A 17,731-nucleotide genomic window follows, 5' to 3' on the forward strand; every position below is an offset into this window, starting at 1 on the left:
ACATTTCAACTTCATTGCAGCCTTAAAAGGACCAGCTAACATGGTTTCAGCTCCATTAACACAGGTGTGGGTGTTGATGAGGACAGGGCTGGAGATCAATCTGTCAAGATTAAGTAAGAATGACACCACTGGACACTTTAAAAAGAGGCTGGTGCTTGGCATCATTGTTCCTCTTCTGTGAACCATGGTTATCTTTAAAGAAACATCTGCAGTCATCATTGCACTGCACAAAAATGGCCTAACAGGGAAGAGCAGCTAGAAAGATTAATCTCAGTCAACAATCTATCACATCATCAAGAACTTCAAGGAGAGAGGTTCCATTGTTGCCAAAAAGGCTCCAAGGCGCCCAAGACAGACCAGCAAGCACCAGGACCGTCTCTTAAAAGTGTTTCAGCTGCGGGATGGATCGGGCTACCAGCAGTGCAGAGCTTGCTCAGGAATGGCAGCAGGCAGGTGTGAGTGCATCTGCACGCACTGTGAGGCGGAGACTCTTGGAGCAAGGCCTGGTCTCAAGGAGGGCAGCAAAGAAGCCACTTCTCTCCAGGAAAAACATCAGGGACAGACTGATATTCTGCAAAAGGTACAGAGAGTGGACTGCTGAGGACTGGGGTAAAGTCATTTTCTCTGATGAATCCCCTTTCCGATTGTTTGGGACATCTGGAAAACAGCTTGTTGGGAGAAGACGAGGTGAGCGCTACCACCAGTCTTCTCTCATGCCAACTGTAAAACATCCTGAAACCATTCATGTTGTTTCTCAGCCAAGAGAGTCGGCTCTCTCACAGTCTGGCCTGAAAACACAGCCATGAATAAAGAATGGTAGCAGAATGTCCTCCAAGAGAGAGCAACTTCTCCCAACCGTCCAAGAGCAGTTTGGTGATGAACAAAGCCTTTTCCAGCATGATGGAGCACCTGGCCATAAAGCAAAGGTGATAACTAACTGGCTCAGGGAACAAAACAGAGATTTTGAGTCCATGGCCTGGAAACTCCCCAGATCTTAATCCCATTGAAAACTTGTGGTCAATCATCAAGAGACAGGTGGACAAACCAAAACCTAGGAATTCTGACAAAATGCAAGCATTGATTGTGCAAGAATGGACTGGTATCAGCCAGGATTTGGTCCAGAAGTTGATTGAGAGCATGCCAGGGAGAATTGCAGAGGTCCTGAAGAAGAGGGGTCAACACTGCAAATATTGACTTGCTGCATTAACTCATTCTAACTGTCAATAAAAGCTTTTGTTACTCATAATATGATTGCAATTGTATTTCTGTATGTGATGAAAACATCTGACATACACACATGAAAACCAGAAGGCAGCAGATCATGTGAAAATATAATATTTGTGTCATTCTCAAAACTTATGGCCATGACTGTACGGGCTTCATGGCTCCGTCCTGATTTTCGTCCTCCTTCCGCCATGTTGTAGATCTCTACTGCTTACCACACTCTGCCTTGCTGTATAACAAAATAAATTAAAAAACCGGAAGATCAGTTTTCCTTACAAATATTCGAGTGTTCACTATTCACCAAATGTGAAATCATAACTTAGTGAATTTCTCTTCGTCCTGGTGGACTCCATAAGAGCTCCTCTGCACCGTGGTCTGAGGTCTGGCTGGTACGGCTTGGCCATTTTTCAGGTCTGAAAAAAATAAAAGAAGATGCGAGTATTTTTAAGAATTCAGAACATCACATGTAATAAAAATACAATACGAAATCTCACCCTACACTTGTTTTGACATATGAAAACAACAGACCGCTTTTTCTAAGAAACAAACAAAGGAACTGGCCTCGCTCCACGTGTTAATTATAAAAGCTTTCTTACCGGGAGTTCGGTCTTGTTGGACCGCCGCGGTGTCATCTGTTGTTTTCCGCCGGAACATTGCTTAATATCAAAACGATACTGAAAAGGTAACTGTGAAATAGGACTTTTTCCACCATTTCACACAACACACGGGTATTTTCGTTCATGCTTAGCAATAGCTAAATCCATCAAATCACCAGTCCAAATCTTCCTCTGGAGTTTAATGGCGGCTGCTTGACCGACTATGAAAGCGCATTACTGCCATCAACTGGACTGGAGTGTTAAATGAAAGTTGACAGAAAAAAATACATTCTAAAAAGTTATTTTTTTCAAAAGTTACGTGACAGTATATTTTATTTTTATTATAATTAATTGTTTTTAATTAAATGTTTTTAAATGTGTAGATGTTTATTTACTCAATTCTACTTTGAGCTGTCTCCTTTTCAGTTTATACAGAATATAATGACTCATCATCCGTGAGTTATATTTAGTGTTTACCTAACAAAACTTTTAAAAAAGAATACAAATGTTTATACTCTATCAGAAGGTATCACATACTTTCAACCATTTTGTTCTTCAATTTAAACTCAAGAGTTAAGCAACTGAATACTGAAAAATCATCTGTAGTTTCTTAAGTCCTGCATTGTGATGTGGAATGACCACTACCACTCCAATATACCATGACTCTGGGTCTTTAAAGCAATCAGTGAACATTAACATTAGTTTGAATATTATTCACAAAAATACTTTATGTATAATGAACCACTCTGGAACATGTTTTTTTTTTTATTATCATTTTTGATTAAGTTGTGCAATTCCTCCCATCACAAGATAAATCTTCAGATAGGAGGAATGTTAAAGTAAGATTACGCTTCACAAAAGTCTATTGTATGTATTCATGCATATTCTTCTTTTATATCATCAATTCAACCAAAACTAAGTTTTTCAGTGCTCCTAACACACATGCAATATATATTTTAATGGATAAGATAGATTATTATTTTAATATTCTTTCTCCAAACATACTTCTTCATGGTGAACAGGAGGTAAAATGGGTTAGCTACAAAATGAATGAGAGTCAAAAGGTGGTGCTCAACAGTTGATTTGCATTTCCACTCTGACAAAAACCTCTTGCCGATAGCCCTCAATCTCCATGCGCACGGCAGAACTAGGTGTCAATAGCTGTCGAAAATCCCAGTTTTCGTCCTGTACAGGAAAAGTCAATTCAGATACAGAATGTTTTAGGTTGGATAAATCTTAAATTTCAATCTCCCCTAAAGTCTCACCGATACATCTCACTTCCCAGTTATCCAAATTGGTGTGGCCGTTTCACTGAACCAAAAATAGCAACTTCTCCAAGATCGATTCCATCCTGTTAGTGAGTTTTAGAATCCTCAACTGGGCTGAGTCTCAGCAAGACTTGCTTCTAACTTGCGTCTTTGTTCACACCAACAGTCCGAGTGTTTGCTAGTTTGGCCAAGTCCATCACAAATTCACTGTCAGAGATGCAATACGTTTATAGCAGGTGTGTGAATAATCTAATTGTCTTGACTGTTGATAGCAGCAATCCACATTATTAGAGGAAAAATAGGGGGCCCCAAAGCCAAATTTCACTTAGGATGGGAATCAAACCTGCGACAGCCATGTTGAGGACTAAGGCCTCCATATGTGGGTTTTGCTTAACCCCTGCAACACCTTAGCACCCCCCCCCAAATGAATTATATTTTGACATGAAATTTCATTTTTAGCAGAATTATCTGCCTGCACATTTAGAGGATTTTACTAAAGACTTTTCAGTACAACATTAACACCAAAAAAAGTTTTAAAATCCAAGAATTTAGCATCTAGTTAAAATGAGTATTAGCAAATTCACAGGTGCTACTTTACTTCTTTGTTTCCTCTTTTTCTCTTAATTAGCAATGTGTTAATCATGTTTGATCAGCGTTCAGAATCACATTGAATTTGGCATGTTTTTACTCGTTGTTATTAGTCATGTTTCTGCCATGTTTAATCACTTCAATATTAGCATCACATTAGCATAGTTTAGTGGGACATGTCCAGGCGATTGCAACACTGAGGGCCATTACTGGAAACATGGTTTTACGTGTAGGGGCCCATGGAACTACGCGACAGCCGCAAAGAACGGTCCGCCACATTTTAGCTTAGAATCTACATGCACCACACTAACTTTGGACCTTGTTACGTAGTTGTCGTAGTGTTGAATATTAGTACCAAAGTGCAGAGTCCCTTTTTCATTCATAATAACGTGTACATTTAAGATTTAATGTGACATGTTGACAACTTGACAACTAAAACCAGTGGTACACATTGTCGGCGAGCCATTGTTTGCTCTCCAGCAGGGAGCTGGATGGCGGGATCTTGTATGTGTGACATCACGTTGCATTGTGTCTATAGGTATTATGATAGGGATAGTCAGGGGTGAAAGTAGTTTTAAATTCTTGGGGGTACTAGCTCTTTAATTGCTACAAAATGGAGCTGTATTTCCCTCAACCCACAGACTGCAATGTTGACACTGCGAGATGCCATGAGATCTAAATTCTGAACATCATGGCATGGAGTGCATCTCAGTTTTCCATATCTGGTATATAACCATTCATTTTAGCTTTTAAACTGGTTATATTGATTCTGTGTCCAGACAGAGGGATAATCAGTAGGCCTTGTAGTAGTAGGTCTGTTTGTTCTGAAGATCCTGCAGCTTCCACTTCTCTTCCTAACATGATGCCTCCTCACCCTGACTCTCATACTGATAGGAGGAACCACAGAGCTCTATTAAGTTAGAAGCTCATCTTCTGAAGTTGGGATGTTTTTCCTCCAACAGGTTCCAGAGGAATCACCTCAAACCAGATGTTGGACTGGGTTTTATTTCAATGTCATTTGTGAATGTTAGCTCCTCATTTTCAACAGTGGAGCTATAAATGTTGGAAAAGGTTATTGTTTTGGAGAAACTCTCATCAACACTAATATTTAAATAAGAAGCAAAAAAAATGTTTGATAGAGGAAAAGGCTCTCAGACTCTTAGCTCAAAGCAAGATGCCAGAGAGCAATAAAACTTTCTTTTTTAAATTAGACAATTTTATTTCACATAATTATCACGGTAGAAGCCATTTGTTTGTTGAATACTTAATGAAACATATTTACCGTGTTTGATGTTTGTTATGAATGACATATACTCACAGACAAACGAGATAATTAGTCCAAGTTTATCGTTTGTTGAACGTTTAGAAACTACAGCGGCTGTAAAGCCCCACAGCAAAGGTAAACAAAGGTAAAATAACCCGAAAAGGTGATCAACTCAAAACCACTACTACCTTTTTACTCTCTCTCCGTCTTTGTCATTTACCGCTTGCGCTCCTCGAGCCGAGCACAGGTTACGTTAAAAACATTTAGTCCGTTATGATGTCAGGTTTTCAGGCTTGATATTTATTTAGAGATTATTAATAAGCCTCCCTGAACACAGCGGTGGTTGATTAGTTATTTTGGTAATGGAACCGAAATGCACAGAATTGTGCAACACCTTGTTGAAACAATAACTACTGAAATTATTATTTTTGTTCGGTCATTAATTTTAATTTTTTTTTTCGATTTTTTATTGTTGTCGTTCTTTAATAAAGTTATGAACATTTTGATAAACGAGCCAGAGGAGGACGTGCTGGTCTCAGCCTCCTGGCCGCGTTCAGTTCATCACCTACCGCCGAGATCGACTCAAAACCTTCCGCTATCGATGTTTTGCACCCCTGCTCTAGTAAAGCACGAAGAGTTCAGAAACAATATGAAATGGGAAAAAAACTATTTATTAACTGACCAAGTGGTGTTTTATATTGTTCATGAAAAACTAATCAGTCACGGCTGCACAGAGAACCCATTGATTCTTTACAGCTGACAGCCGCTCTCCTCTCTTGCAGGTACTGCGTACCCCCGCTAAATCTTTTAGGGGTACGTAGTACCCGACCGTACCCGCCTACTTTCACCCCTGGGAATAGTGAAGGAAAGATGTTGAGAAAAGGCAATGTGACTGAGAAGGGAATATTGAAGTCATAAAAACTGCTGGGGGAAATCCAGAATGAGCAAACATGTATTACCAAAAGCAGAAGAATGGGATTGGTTCTAGAAAAGGAAGGTATAATTACATGTCACTACCCTCAGTATGTGAATATCAACATTTGAACAGAGAAGTCATGTACGCCAAACCTTATACTACAAGTTGTATATAAGAGTGAGCAGAGGAAGTACTGTTTCCTGTCAGATTCTTTAGACAATGTTTGCTCCCAATGTTAACCAACATTGGGAGCAAACATTGTGTTGAATTTTATCTTGCAGTTCTTTGAAACGAGCTAGATTGGAGTTTTGCTTAGTTAAGGGGACAGCCAAGATCCCAGGAGTTGGGGATTTGAATTATTTTCAAAATTCTGTTCACGATGGGATTACTTTTTGGTTCTTTTGCTCAAGACAAGTTCAAGAATCGTTGTTGGATTACTTGAATTACACCTACCAGTGCGGAATATTAGATTTCAGCCTTGGTTTCAATCCACAATTTAAAGTCCTCCTGGGTGGAAACCACCATGACGGTATTAAGTCCTCTTTCTGATGGTAAAAAAAGTATTACATCAGAAAAGTTATCTCAGCCTCAGTTTCTAGGAAGACAGAATTGAAATATACCTGGTGAGTTCAAGTTTTATCTAATATCTCCTCTATGCTGCTGAATTAAACTATGTCCTGTACCTGGTAGCTTCATAATTAAAGCTGCAGTTTGTAACTTTTATAAAAAATATTTGATAACACTTTATTTGAAGGGGTGTGAATAAGACTGACATAACACCTGTCATGAACATCAATAAGTCTTCATGAATATTTATGACTGTTGTCATAAAGTGTCATTTGGTAAATCATGACGCCTATAATACAAAGTTGACATTATTCAAAATGTCTTTGCTATAACAACTTGACATTAATCTAGATAAAAATGTCCTCGTTATGACAACTTGACATTAACCAAGAATGCTATGTCATAAATATGTCATAATAGTAGTCATAATAATTTCATTGTTATTACACTATCAAAAGCTTTAACAAAACAGTGATTAATATTCCCATTTCCTGAAATAAAGTGAAATGAGTAGGACCAACAATAAAGATTTCATTAAGCTTTATTACACTGTCAAATGATTAATAGTCAATAACAATTTCTTTTACATCAAGTAAAATGGAACAAGTAGCACCATTTATGAATATGTAATTAAGTGTTATTACAGTGTCATTAATATCTCTTACCTCAAGTAAAGTGAAACTAGCAACAGTTATGAACATGTCATTAAGTGTTATTACAGTGTCATTAATATTAATTTTTACCTCAAGTGAAACAAGTAGCAACAGTTATGACGATGTCAGTGTTATTACAGTGTCATTACAGTGACATTAATATTAACTCTTACCTCAAGTAAAGTGAAACAAGTAGCACTAATTATAAAGATGTCATTTAGTGTTATTACAGTGTCAAATGCTATGCTAACAGAGTCATTAAGTCTTACCTCAAGTGAAGTGAAACACACTGGACTACTTATAACTACCATCACAGCTGTAGAACAAACCCTTTGTACATTTGACTAAAACCAAAGATAACTTGTTCTTCAAACAGAGGGTTTAACATCTGGTCAGTATGTTGTTATTCTAAAATACTGATTGAAAAACTAAAACATAATTACTTATTCTTTAACTTAAGAAACTAGGTTCATTCAGCAGTAACATTTTTGCTTTGATTATGTCAGCCATCTCTTTCAAAATAGTCTTCCTGTAATGCTCTGAAAACAGGAGATCTCCTTCTTGTCTTTATTCTCTGGCAGCAGCTCTTTGAAGGTGTCCAGAAGTGCTCAGAAATTACATCTGTTCTTGCAATAGTTAATCATGTTGAAAGCCTTTTCATGAATTCAAACTTGGTGAATCTCTTCTGGACATTCTCATAGTCGGTGATGACTCAATTCATTGAGGTCACTTAAAGAAAGAAGAAAACAAAAAACAATGTCATCATAATTCAGCATTTATTTAAATACCATTCCAAAAATGTCCTTTGCTGCACACTGTCAGAATGGTAGACTGGCAGACAAATGCCTAGTTAACATGACTGGTTGTTATAAAGTGCAATACAATTATTTCATAACACAAGTAGCATGATAACTAAAGCTGAACAAAACTATTCTGATCAAATATTTGTCTGGCAGAAGTTCAGACAGACTCCCACTGTTATTATTCAGATTGTGTCATTTAATGTATAGTTTTAGGCACATGAGTGTATCTTTTCACTTAATAAGTATTCTAAATTATTTCCAACCAGATACTCTGGCTTATTGATGTTTGCAAGAAGTTTATTAATAAATAAATAGATTTAACACCAGTTTTTAGTCGTCTAAAACGTAACTTATTAACTCAGCTGGTGAATGTTGATTCCTGCTCCCCCTTCCGCAATACCTAGCCCTTCCCACCCCACTTCACCTGGAGAAAATAGTAACACAAAAATTACTTACCTAATTTTCTTGGGGAATATTTCATCTGCTTCTTTCTCTTTGGTCAAACAGGAACTTCTTTTTCTGGTGGCTGGTCCTCATTATCATCCTCCACACCGTAGCATGTCTTCCGAAGCTATCATATTATAAAATGCCTAACTCTGAGTTTCTTTAATCTAAGTTTTCTCTAGACTCATTTATAGATTTATTTAGAGATTAATATATTCCCATGTGCATTCTTGTGAATATTTTATTTATCTTATATTTAATCATATTTAAATTATTTGTAATATCACATATGTATATTTTTAAAATACATTTATATAAATGTATTTATAACCACAAATATATTTATAACCATAAATATATGTATTTATAACCACAAATATAATCAGAAGCAATATTGCTTCTGGTTATATTTGTATTTACTAATATTTACATCAATAAAATATATTCTACTATATAATTAAAAAAAAACATCCTATGAGTAAGGTACATGTACCTGCATATGTGGTTTCATCTGTTTCCATGTCAGTGAATGCGAAATGCCCTGGTTGAGGTAGGTGAAGCACTGTTGCAAAACCCGAGCAGTAACATACTGACCCTGTCGGTGCTGGTCGACCACTTTCAGCAGGACCTGCATGATAAGAAAAAAACAAAACCATTATGGTTTATTTAACACAGCGAAAATGGTAGAAAATGGAAAAACCTTGTGACACGAAATATCTCAAGGGTCTATCAAGTGTTACGGCATCTCAGTGACACAAGCCAACCTGTTGTATGCCTACTGCATAGGTCTTCAGAAAAAAGTCTGCAAACTCCTGGTACTCCTTGGTCACATTGCCGGGGCTTCCATACCTGTGGTTAAAATCAAACAAGTGAGGATGACAGTTGCTTCATACTTTGTGTGAACTCTAACTCTGCTTTTCTGCTCTGAGATTTACCGCTCAAACAGTCTAGTGATGATGCGCAACGTCCACTTCTTACACTTCCACCAAGCCAGCTCTGGACGGTCATCCTCATCAACTTCCAAAGTCTCCTAACAAACACAACCCACTCAGCTCAAGATGGAAGACCTAGAAACTCTTCATTGCACAAGTTTGTGCTGCTATAGCTAACAAGAAAGAATGAAGACTGTTTATGTGTAAGATTATTCTTGTAAGAGAATCGTGATCCAATGTCCTGTTGTACTGTTACAAAAAAACACCATTAACAAAACAAATTGCTTCAGTTTTGTACGTGACTGACATGAAAATAGATATTTGAGTTCTTACTTTAATACAACATGGTTTTCATGGTAAAACTAACTTTTGACTTCTGCAGTGCCTTATTCACACTCATTGAACTACTCCACATTGTTCCATTGCAACCGCAACCAATTATTCAAAAGATTTACTGTGATTTTGTCAAGTAGGATAAATTATTGTATAATTTACAATTTAAACAGATAGCTTAAACTTCTTTCTTTGTCTTACTGCAGGTACGTCTCTGTCCACAATGGATCGCAGAATTTCCATCCACTGCGTCATCACAGTGTGGTTGATCAGCTGAAGGGGCAGCGAGTACTGTGGGACAGCATCAAGGTTAATACTGGTAAACCTCATTATGAAACCCAAACTTTCTGCTGTACCAAAGGTAATTCATTGTCATAAGTTAGTAGCAGACATTCCCGTTTAATCCCACTGAAAATATCCGATTCATTATTTTGACAAATTACTGTTAAAAAAATCTTGTTAAAATAAACTGAAAACATTTTTCCCACAAACTGAGTTCATTCAAATTCAAAAATACTTTATTAATACCAAAGGGAAATTAAATGTTGTTGTAGTTCATTAATTCAGATTATTCAACGAGTTATTGAAGATGGTGATGGCTGTTGGCAGGAAAGATCTCTTTCACACCAGAGATCTGGAATTGGAGCGATTTAGGCACAGAAGTGATGGCTTGTTTGGTTGTTTCCGTCCTTAATATGACACTGGACCTGCAGTCCCGTTTCTGCTGTCTCTCTCTACTCCTATCTCCTCTGCTGCGACTATACGCGTGTATATAGTCTCAGTGGCTTACGGCCACCAGCGGTTACCACACTCAGGCACACACTCAGTCATAACACTGATGTCATCCCCATGTGGCTGGCAGAGCGTACTCCAATCGATTGCTTCAAAGCTTGGAGGTCCTCATTTGCTTCCTATAACTATTTCCTAACAGCCATCTTCCTAATAGGTAGCCTCTTCACCAGGGGTTTGTATTCAGTGCAGAGAAAAACAAGATTATGGTCAGATTTTCCCAGAGGAGGTCTTTTTTTGGAAACATACACCTACATACATTGATTTCTTGGATGGAGCAGTGCTGAAGAGAGTGAGGGATGATTAAAATCAAATTGTTGAGAACCGGGGGTATTGGAGTGGGTTTTCTGTTGTTTTCATCCTAATCCACTAGAGGGTGCCACAAGGCTGCTCTACCTGGAGGGCGTGCCTGCAGACCCTGGATTCAGCACACCTGCGGCCAATCTCATCACCTGGAGGAGTATATGAGCAGGGGACTGCCAGCACTTCATTGCCAGAGTGTTTGCCTGTATTGGTACACCAGACCTCCGTTGATCTCTGAGTTTGTGTTTCTACTTTGACGTTCGCTGATTTTCTCTTGTGAATCCTCCGCAGGAAATCTGTCGAGACGGGTTAGGGCTGGGGTTAGGAATACTCAGGAATACTTTCAGAAAGCATTGTCAGTGAACACAATCCACCGTTCCATCCGCTGCTGCCAGCTGAAACTCTACAGTGCAAAGAGGAAGCCATTTCTAAGCAAGCTCCACCAGCTCAGCCGTTTGCACGGCTGAGCTTGTGCTGGGCCAGGAGTCATTTAAAATGGAGTGAGGTAAAATGGAAGACTGTTCTGTGGTCAGATGGGTCACGATTTTAAGTTCTTTATGGAACACTGGGAAGCCATGTCATCCGGACCAGAGAGGACAAGTATAACCCAAGTTGTTATCAACGCTCCGTTCAGAAGCCTGCATCACTGATGGTATGGGGTTGCATGAGTGGCATGGGCAGCTTGCATGTCTGGAAAGGCACCATTAATGCTGCTCGTGTTCTCACTAAAACCAGGAAGATAGAGCACATAACACCAGTTTTAAAGTCCCTACACTGGCTCYCTGTAGCTCAGAGARTAGACTTTAAAATACTGATGTTAGTTTATAAATCACTGAACGGTTTAGCACCACAATACCTTAAAGATCTGTTATTGCTGTACCAACCGTCTAGACTCCTCAGATCTTCTGGTTCTGGTCTGCTCCGCATCCCCAGAACCAGAACCAAACGAGGAGAAGCAGTATTCAGCTTCTACGCACCACAAATTTGGAACAAACTTCCAGAAAACTGTAAAACRGCTGAAACACTGGGTGCCTTTGAATCTCAACTTAAAACCCACTTGTTTAGAGTTGCTTATGGCTAAATTAGAGTTAAAGTGTGGGTTTTGATGTCTTTACCTTTTTGATTTTTTTTTCTCTTTTTTTAAAAAATCTCTAATGTTTTTATCTTTATTTTTTAATTTCTTTTTATCTTTCTCACCGTTTCCGTTTTAATTATCTTTTTTTTAAATCTCCTTCTCTTTCTCACTGTTTATTTTAATTAAAATAAACATATGTAATACATAATTATGTAAAGCACTTTGAAATGCCTTGCTGCTGAAATGTACTATACAAATAAAATTTGATTGATTGTTGATTAATGCAGATAACTATGTTCAGATTCTAGAACAACATATGCTCCCATCTAGATGTCATCTCTTTGAGGGAAGACCCTGCATTTTTCAACAAGATAATGCCAGATCACAGTCTGCAGCAATCACATCATGGCTACGTAGGAGAAGGATCCGGGTCCTCAAATGTCCAGCCTGCAGTCCAGATCTTTCACCTATAGAGAACATTTGGCGCATCATAAAGAGGAAGGTGCGACAAAGAAGGCCCAAGACGATTGAACAGTTAGAGGCCTGTACTAGACATGAATGGGAGAGCATTCCTATTTCTAAACTTGAGAAACTGGTCTCCTCTGTCCCTTGACGTCTGTTGAGTGTTGTAAGAAGAAAGGGGATGCCACACAGTGGTAAAAAAGGCCTTGTCCCAATTTTTTGGGGATTTGTTGACGTCATGAAATTTTGAAACATATTTTTCCCTTAAAATGATACATTCTCTCAGTTCAAACTTTTGATCTGTGATTTGTGTTCTATTGTGAATAAAATATTAGATGTTGGCACCTCCACATCATTGCATTCAGTTTTTATTCACAATTTGTTTAGTGTCCCAACTTTTTTGGAATCCGGTTTGGGACTGGACCCAACTCTTACCAAGTAAGAACCTTCTGGTTTATCTAAAGAACTGCAAAATCCCACTGCCCGTGCACTCACCACCTCTCTCCTCTTTGTGTTCAGTTTTAAGAAATCCTGGCAGCAGCTGAGCCACAAGGACTGGATATTTGTTATCATTGTTTGAAAATAAACTTTATTGACTGACTGACCTTCGCCTCTCCATGTAGTGTTCTGCATGTGGGTTAAAAGCCTTAAATCCAACATGACACAGATATTGCCACAAATGCATTGGGGTGTTGTGTCTGTATCCTAGCAACAACGGTACTGATGACACCACATGCATTATTGTTATTATTGCTATAATTGCTGTTGAAAATCTGAAAAGATGAATCTGTTGTAATTGTTTTTTTGTCGCAGATCAAATTTTTAACTTTTCTCGGGGATTAAGGGTGCATTCACACCAGCCCAGAATTAGTCTTGAATCAGACTCTAATTTGTTTGTCTAGAAAGTCCGATTTGTTTGGGAGGTGAGAATGCAAATTTGAATTCCAAAACTGACTAAAAAAATGAACTCTGCTCCACCTAAAAATATAGGTCTCAATCCGGTTGAAGTGAACTTTTGCATGGTTGAAAACAGTGAATGCCACCTGACTAAAAACCATTCCAAAAGCAGCAAGTGAACTACAGTGAAGGGCATTTTAATGTCAATAAAACCACAACAAATGAGCGTTTCCACCATTTGTGGAAAAAATGGCTCGTGGGGTCAGACAAATACGGTCAGAAGAAAATATATCGCAGCTGCTTGTAACCACTCACAAAAACAAGGTTTTCAAGCTAATTAGTGTGAAAATGGAGGCACTGGGATTCCCTCATACAGTTGCACAGTACAGAACTAAGATAAAAAGACTACGCCATCAATTCATCAAACATGCTAAGGACATGTGGAAGTACAGGAGAAGTGAAGGACAAGTTTCTTTGGTATCATGAACTAGATGGTATTCTTAAACACTTGACCCAGGAGCAGCCCGTAACATGTTGTGGAGTCCTACCAAAAAGGGTCTCCACTCTATGTCTTCTTCAGAGGTTTTTGTGTTGATTCCTTCAGTAGTTCTTGGTGCAGCACCACCACAGGCAGCGGGGGGAACAGGTTTTTCAGTTAGTTTGAGTTGACACAATGTAGTGTGAATGCAAACTACAGTCCTGAAAATGTAACAAATGTCGCAACTTTGATCCCCAATCAAACCTATCAGCCCTAAGTAATGTTAGAGATAGCAATGTAAAGCACTAGTATCTGTACATTTACATTTCCCTAACCCTGAGGTGGACCATGTCAATGGACTGAACAAACAAACCAACATAATCCTACCTGGACAAGAGCATGGAAGATCTTGAGGACCTGCTTCTGGATGAGGACAGAAAAAATGGTCGCATCAGAAAGCAGTTGGCCGATGAGTTGTTGAATCCTAGGCAGAAAAATCTGCATGACTGCCAGTAGCGGCTCCCTCTCATCTGCCTTCCTGTACCTGAAGCCCACATATACAGCAGAGATATCAGTTAACCTCAGACTCCTTCTGAAATCTGAAGCAGTGGCAGCAGTGGCACATCTGGAACTGCTACTTGCCATAAATGCAGTCACTTTATCACAGGTCTTACATAGTTTAGTAATCACTAGCGCCAAGCTTTTAAAAGACTTTACTAACAGACGACTTATTTTTATTAAATTATTGCCTCAAGTTAATCTTAAAATGTTTTGATCAACTGATTTTACCCCATCACCTAACTTTATTAGCTCATGTATGTTCAGAGATGCATGATCGATTAACTCCTAACAACTCTGCTCCTGTAGCATCAATAATACATGGCCTCAAGGAGACTCAGAGAAATGAGGGTTTCCTGAAGTCATGAGACATCTCATGCAAGAGATCTCAGAATGGCTAATCGAGCTATGGTTGGCCTACTTCCCAAACTCATGGGCAGATGCGGCTAAAGAAAAGAAAGCTGGACATTTTAGAACTCTGACGTCAGCCATTATTGAGCTGCACAAAGTATGTCAATATGTAAAATCCTTCTGATACATACACAACAATGCTACATAATCTAGAGGTGTGCGGATCGATCGGCCACCGATCATAATCAGCCGATTTACTTGAAAAAGTGTATGATCAGTGATTGCTGATCATGGTCTCCTGTTGCCAATCACACAAACCAATCACCTGTATCTCACTTCGCAGCTTGCCTGTGCAGCTTATCTACTCTTTCCCTCACACTGCGCAAGCGCGCAGCAGCAAATCCTAAGCAATACTGTGTGCAATGATAACACTCTGAGAGTGAATAGGGACATTTGCAAGTTGCGGTCGAAAATTACCTCGGGGGTGAAGCATGTCAAAATATGTCAATGCAACGAATCTAACATGGCATTTAAAAAACAACTGCAGATTTCACTGCAGAAAAATTAACATCCGGATCAGCCAGGTAGGATAAAGCAGCACAGAACCACCAACACTCACCCGGAAGAGCATGACGGTCAGAAAGCTAAACAAATAACCCGAAAAATAATTTACGTCTTTGAGCTGGCAGTGTAAGACTGGGATCTGCTCTTGCTGTTGGACCACTCTCATTGTTGGACCGCCGCTACACCATACTGGTAGTAATATTTCACAGACGTAGTGCCATTTCTGCTCCACCCGGCAGTGAACTCACACTAAACATCTACTTAAAGCTGCAGCATGTAACTTAAACAAAAAATTTTTTTACATATGTATTAGAACTTTTGCTGTTCTAACATAAGACAGATAATCTCTGCAAAAAAATGTTTCATCTCCTCTGCCTCCTCCCTATGTCTTGCAGAATTACTCCACTCAGTCAGCAACAACCAATCAGAACCAGCTTTAATTAGCTAGCTGTACTCTCAGGAAGTTTTGATTCAGTAACTCAGGATTGTTTATTTTGATGCAACCTGCATTTGTCTTCTAATGAATGTTTTTCTTAACATTATTTTATATAGGCAGTGTTGTGAAATTTATTTGACTCATGTATAGAGTTTTGTTGCAGGTTTTTCAGTTGTCCTTTTGACTGAATAGCTGTTGTATTGTGCCTGCAAGTATTTTGCATGTTTTGTCTAAATTAGATTACTTTATTAACAGATCATTTTTTAATTTTGCCAGATAACATAGTAGCATTTATACCTAAAGCGAAAAATTATCAGCCAATGCATGTGATCGGCAATGATCGGTGATTGGCAGTGATCGGCCCTTATGGGTGATCGGTATCAGAATTGGCAGCAAAAAACCTGATCGGAGCATCCCTAACATAATCCCTACTCATTCACGTTCCCTTAGAATACCTGAGAGACGACGAGACATGTGGAAGTTACCTCAAGGGGCCAAGGCACTGTTGGAATAGTTTTCCTGCTTAATGAATGAATGGTGAATGACAAAATCACGATGAGCATTAAATAGATGGATGGTTGGCAGCCCAGGCAAATTTTCTGATTCCAGTGCACAATATCTTGGATTAAAATGCATCTTTGTTGTAGTTTATGGGAATACTGGCTGTAATGAGGTGATCTAGAAAACTTTTATAGAACCTCACAGTAAAGATTATGTAAAGCCATCAGTGAGTGATGAAAATGAAAAATGCATAAGCTAAACTTCATGGACGCACACTGAATTGAATCCTCAATGGACATTATTGCTGAATACTAAATGAAGGAATGAGTGGACATTGTAATGAAAAGTAAATGTTAAATTAATGTTCAAGTTTTAAACTGAACTACATTCTTGACTATGGAAATGACCTGATCAACATTTCGAACCATGTACACTAATTGGCTCATGACCTGTTGGCGCAATTTGTTCACACCTTCGAGGTTCCACAGACCAGCTACTGTACTCCCATTATCAAATAGATAATATCAGCTAATGTCAAAATAATCTTTGAAATTGGTTAAACTGAGATAGTATTAAAATTGATCTCAGCATTGAGTATGCTTTGCAACTTTGTGTCCAACCTGACCAATACAAATGCCTGACAATCTCAATCGATTGACAGCCGAGCATCCACAATGATTTTAAATAGATGACACAGTAAAATTTCCAGATGCGAGAACCCACAACAAATGTAAATATTGATGAAGTAAATAAAGTGTGATCAAACATGTTGATGCTGTGTGAAGGGTGAAAGGGGTGGAGTATTTGGTCCACCCTTCTAGCTGGTGGTGATAATGCTCCATTCAGCATTTAGTTGTTTGTCAACCACTTTTAGACAAGTAGTAATAGAAGAAGGAGAAGAAGAAATCCCAGTCTATAAAAGACAGCATCACACACAGCAACGGGGTCAACCACACATTCTCACTAAGATGGACATTTCTGTCATCTCCTTGCTCAGAGTTGCTCTTAGAATCACTCTGAGACCAGAAATTCCTAGAGAGATTATTAGGCCAAGATAGAAGCTCTCAGAGAGCACTCTGGGAATCTTTGAGATTCCCAAAGTACTAATGACCTATGCTGTCCTTAAGAGATCTGGGTTTAGGGGAAACTGACTAATTTAATCAGGTTACTCACTCGTATGTTTTGACAAGCTGGTAGAGAGCCAGCAGGCTCCCGTACCAGGTGCCGCTGTTCTGAGACTGCAGGTACATGCTGAGCTTGTCTACGATGGCGGTCCAGCGTCCTGGAAAGTCGTGCTTAATGATGGCTCTCAGACACATGGTCAGCTGGGCTCTTTGGGAGTATAGAGAAAAGGAAAAGAAAAGGACATTATTCATCCCAAAGAGGTAACTAAGATGTCCTATTTAGTCGGTGACAGAGGCCCAGATCAGATTACGTATACAGCAGAAACAGTACTCTAGTCAGATTCAATTCAATATAATTCAGTTCATTCATCATCTTTGCAAGGTCATTCTTCTCCCCAATGATCACCAGGATGAGACCTACAAAAGTTTTATTTCTTTCAGTTTTACAAATCAAAATTTTTAGTATGAATCCTACACAATTGTGACAAGGTGTGAAGTATTCACACTGGTTGCTGTAAATATCTAAATGCTGTGCAATGAATGCACTGGCACTGCTGGTTGTCGTTTTGAGTGGGAGAATCAGGAGGGAACACGTTTTCAGGGAT

At 38.8% G+C, this 17,731-nt stretch overlaps 1 protein-coding gene across 7 annotated transcripts in view; it reads right to left on the reverse strand.

Moving 5' to 3' along the window:
• Nucleotides 1-17,731, reverse strand: part of ipo8 (importin 8) — an 88,352-nt gene that overhangs the window by 41,218 nt on the left and 29,403 nt on the right. For 5 of the 7 annotated variants that reach the window (XM_017302711.1, XM_008401210.2, XM_008401208.2 and 2 more), the window contains 6 exons: nt 17,176-17,334; nt 13,980-14,136; nt 9,790-9,879; nt 9,259-9,353; nt 9,088-9,172; nt 8,817-8,951 (listed from right to left, as the gene is read on the reverse strand). In XM_017302711.1, coding sequence (XP_017158200.1) covers nt 8,817-8,951; nt 9,088-9,172; nt 9,259-9,353; nt 9,790-9,879; nt 13,980-14,136; nt 17,176-17,334 — 721 coding nt within the window. The remainder of the gene's footprint in view (nt 1-8,816; nt 8,952-9,087; nt 9,173-9,258; nt 9,354-9,789; nt 9,880-13,979; nt 14,137-17,175; nt 17,335-17,731) is intronic. The other 2 variants (XM_017302712.1, XM_017302713.1) reach the window with 2 other exon arrangements.

Source organism: Poecilia reticulata, linkage group LG23 (genome assembly GCF_000633615.1).
Source record: "Poecilia reticulata strain Guanapo linkage group LG23, Guppy_female_1.0+MT, whole genome shotgun sequence".
In the NCBI taxonomy this organism is placed as follows: domain Eukaryota; kingdom Metazoa; phylum Chordata; class Actinopteri; order Cyprinodontiformes; family Poeciliidae; genus Poecilia; species Poecilia reticulata.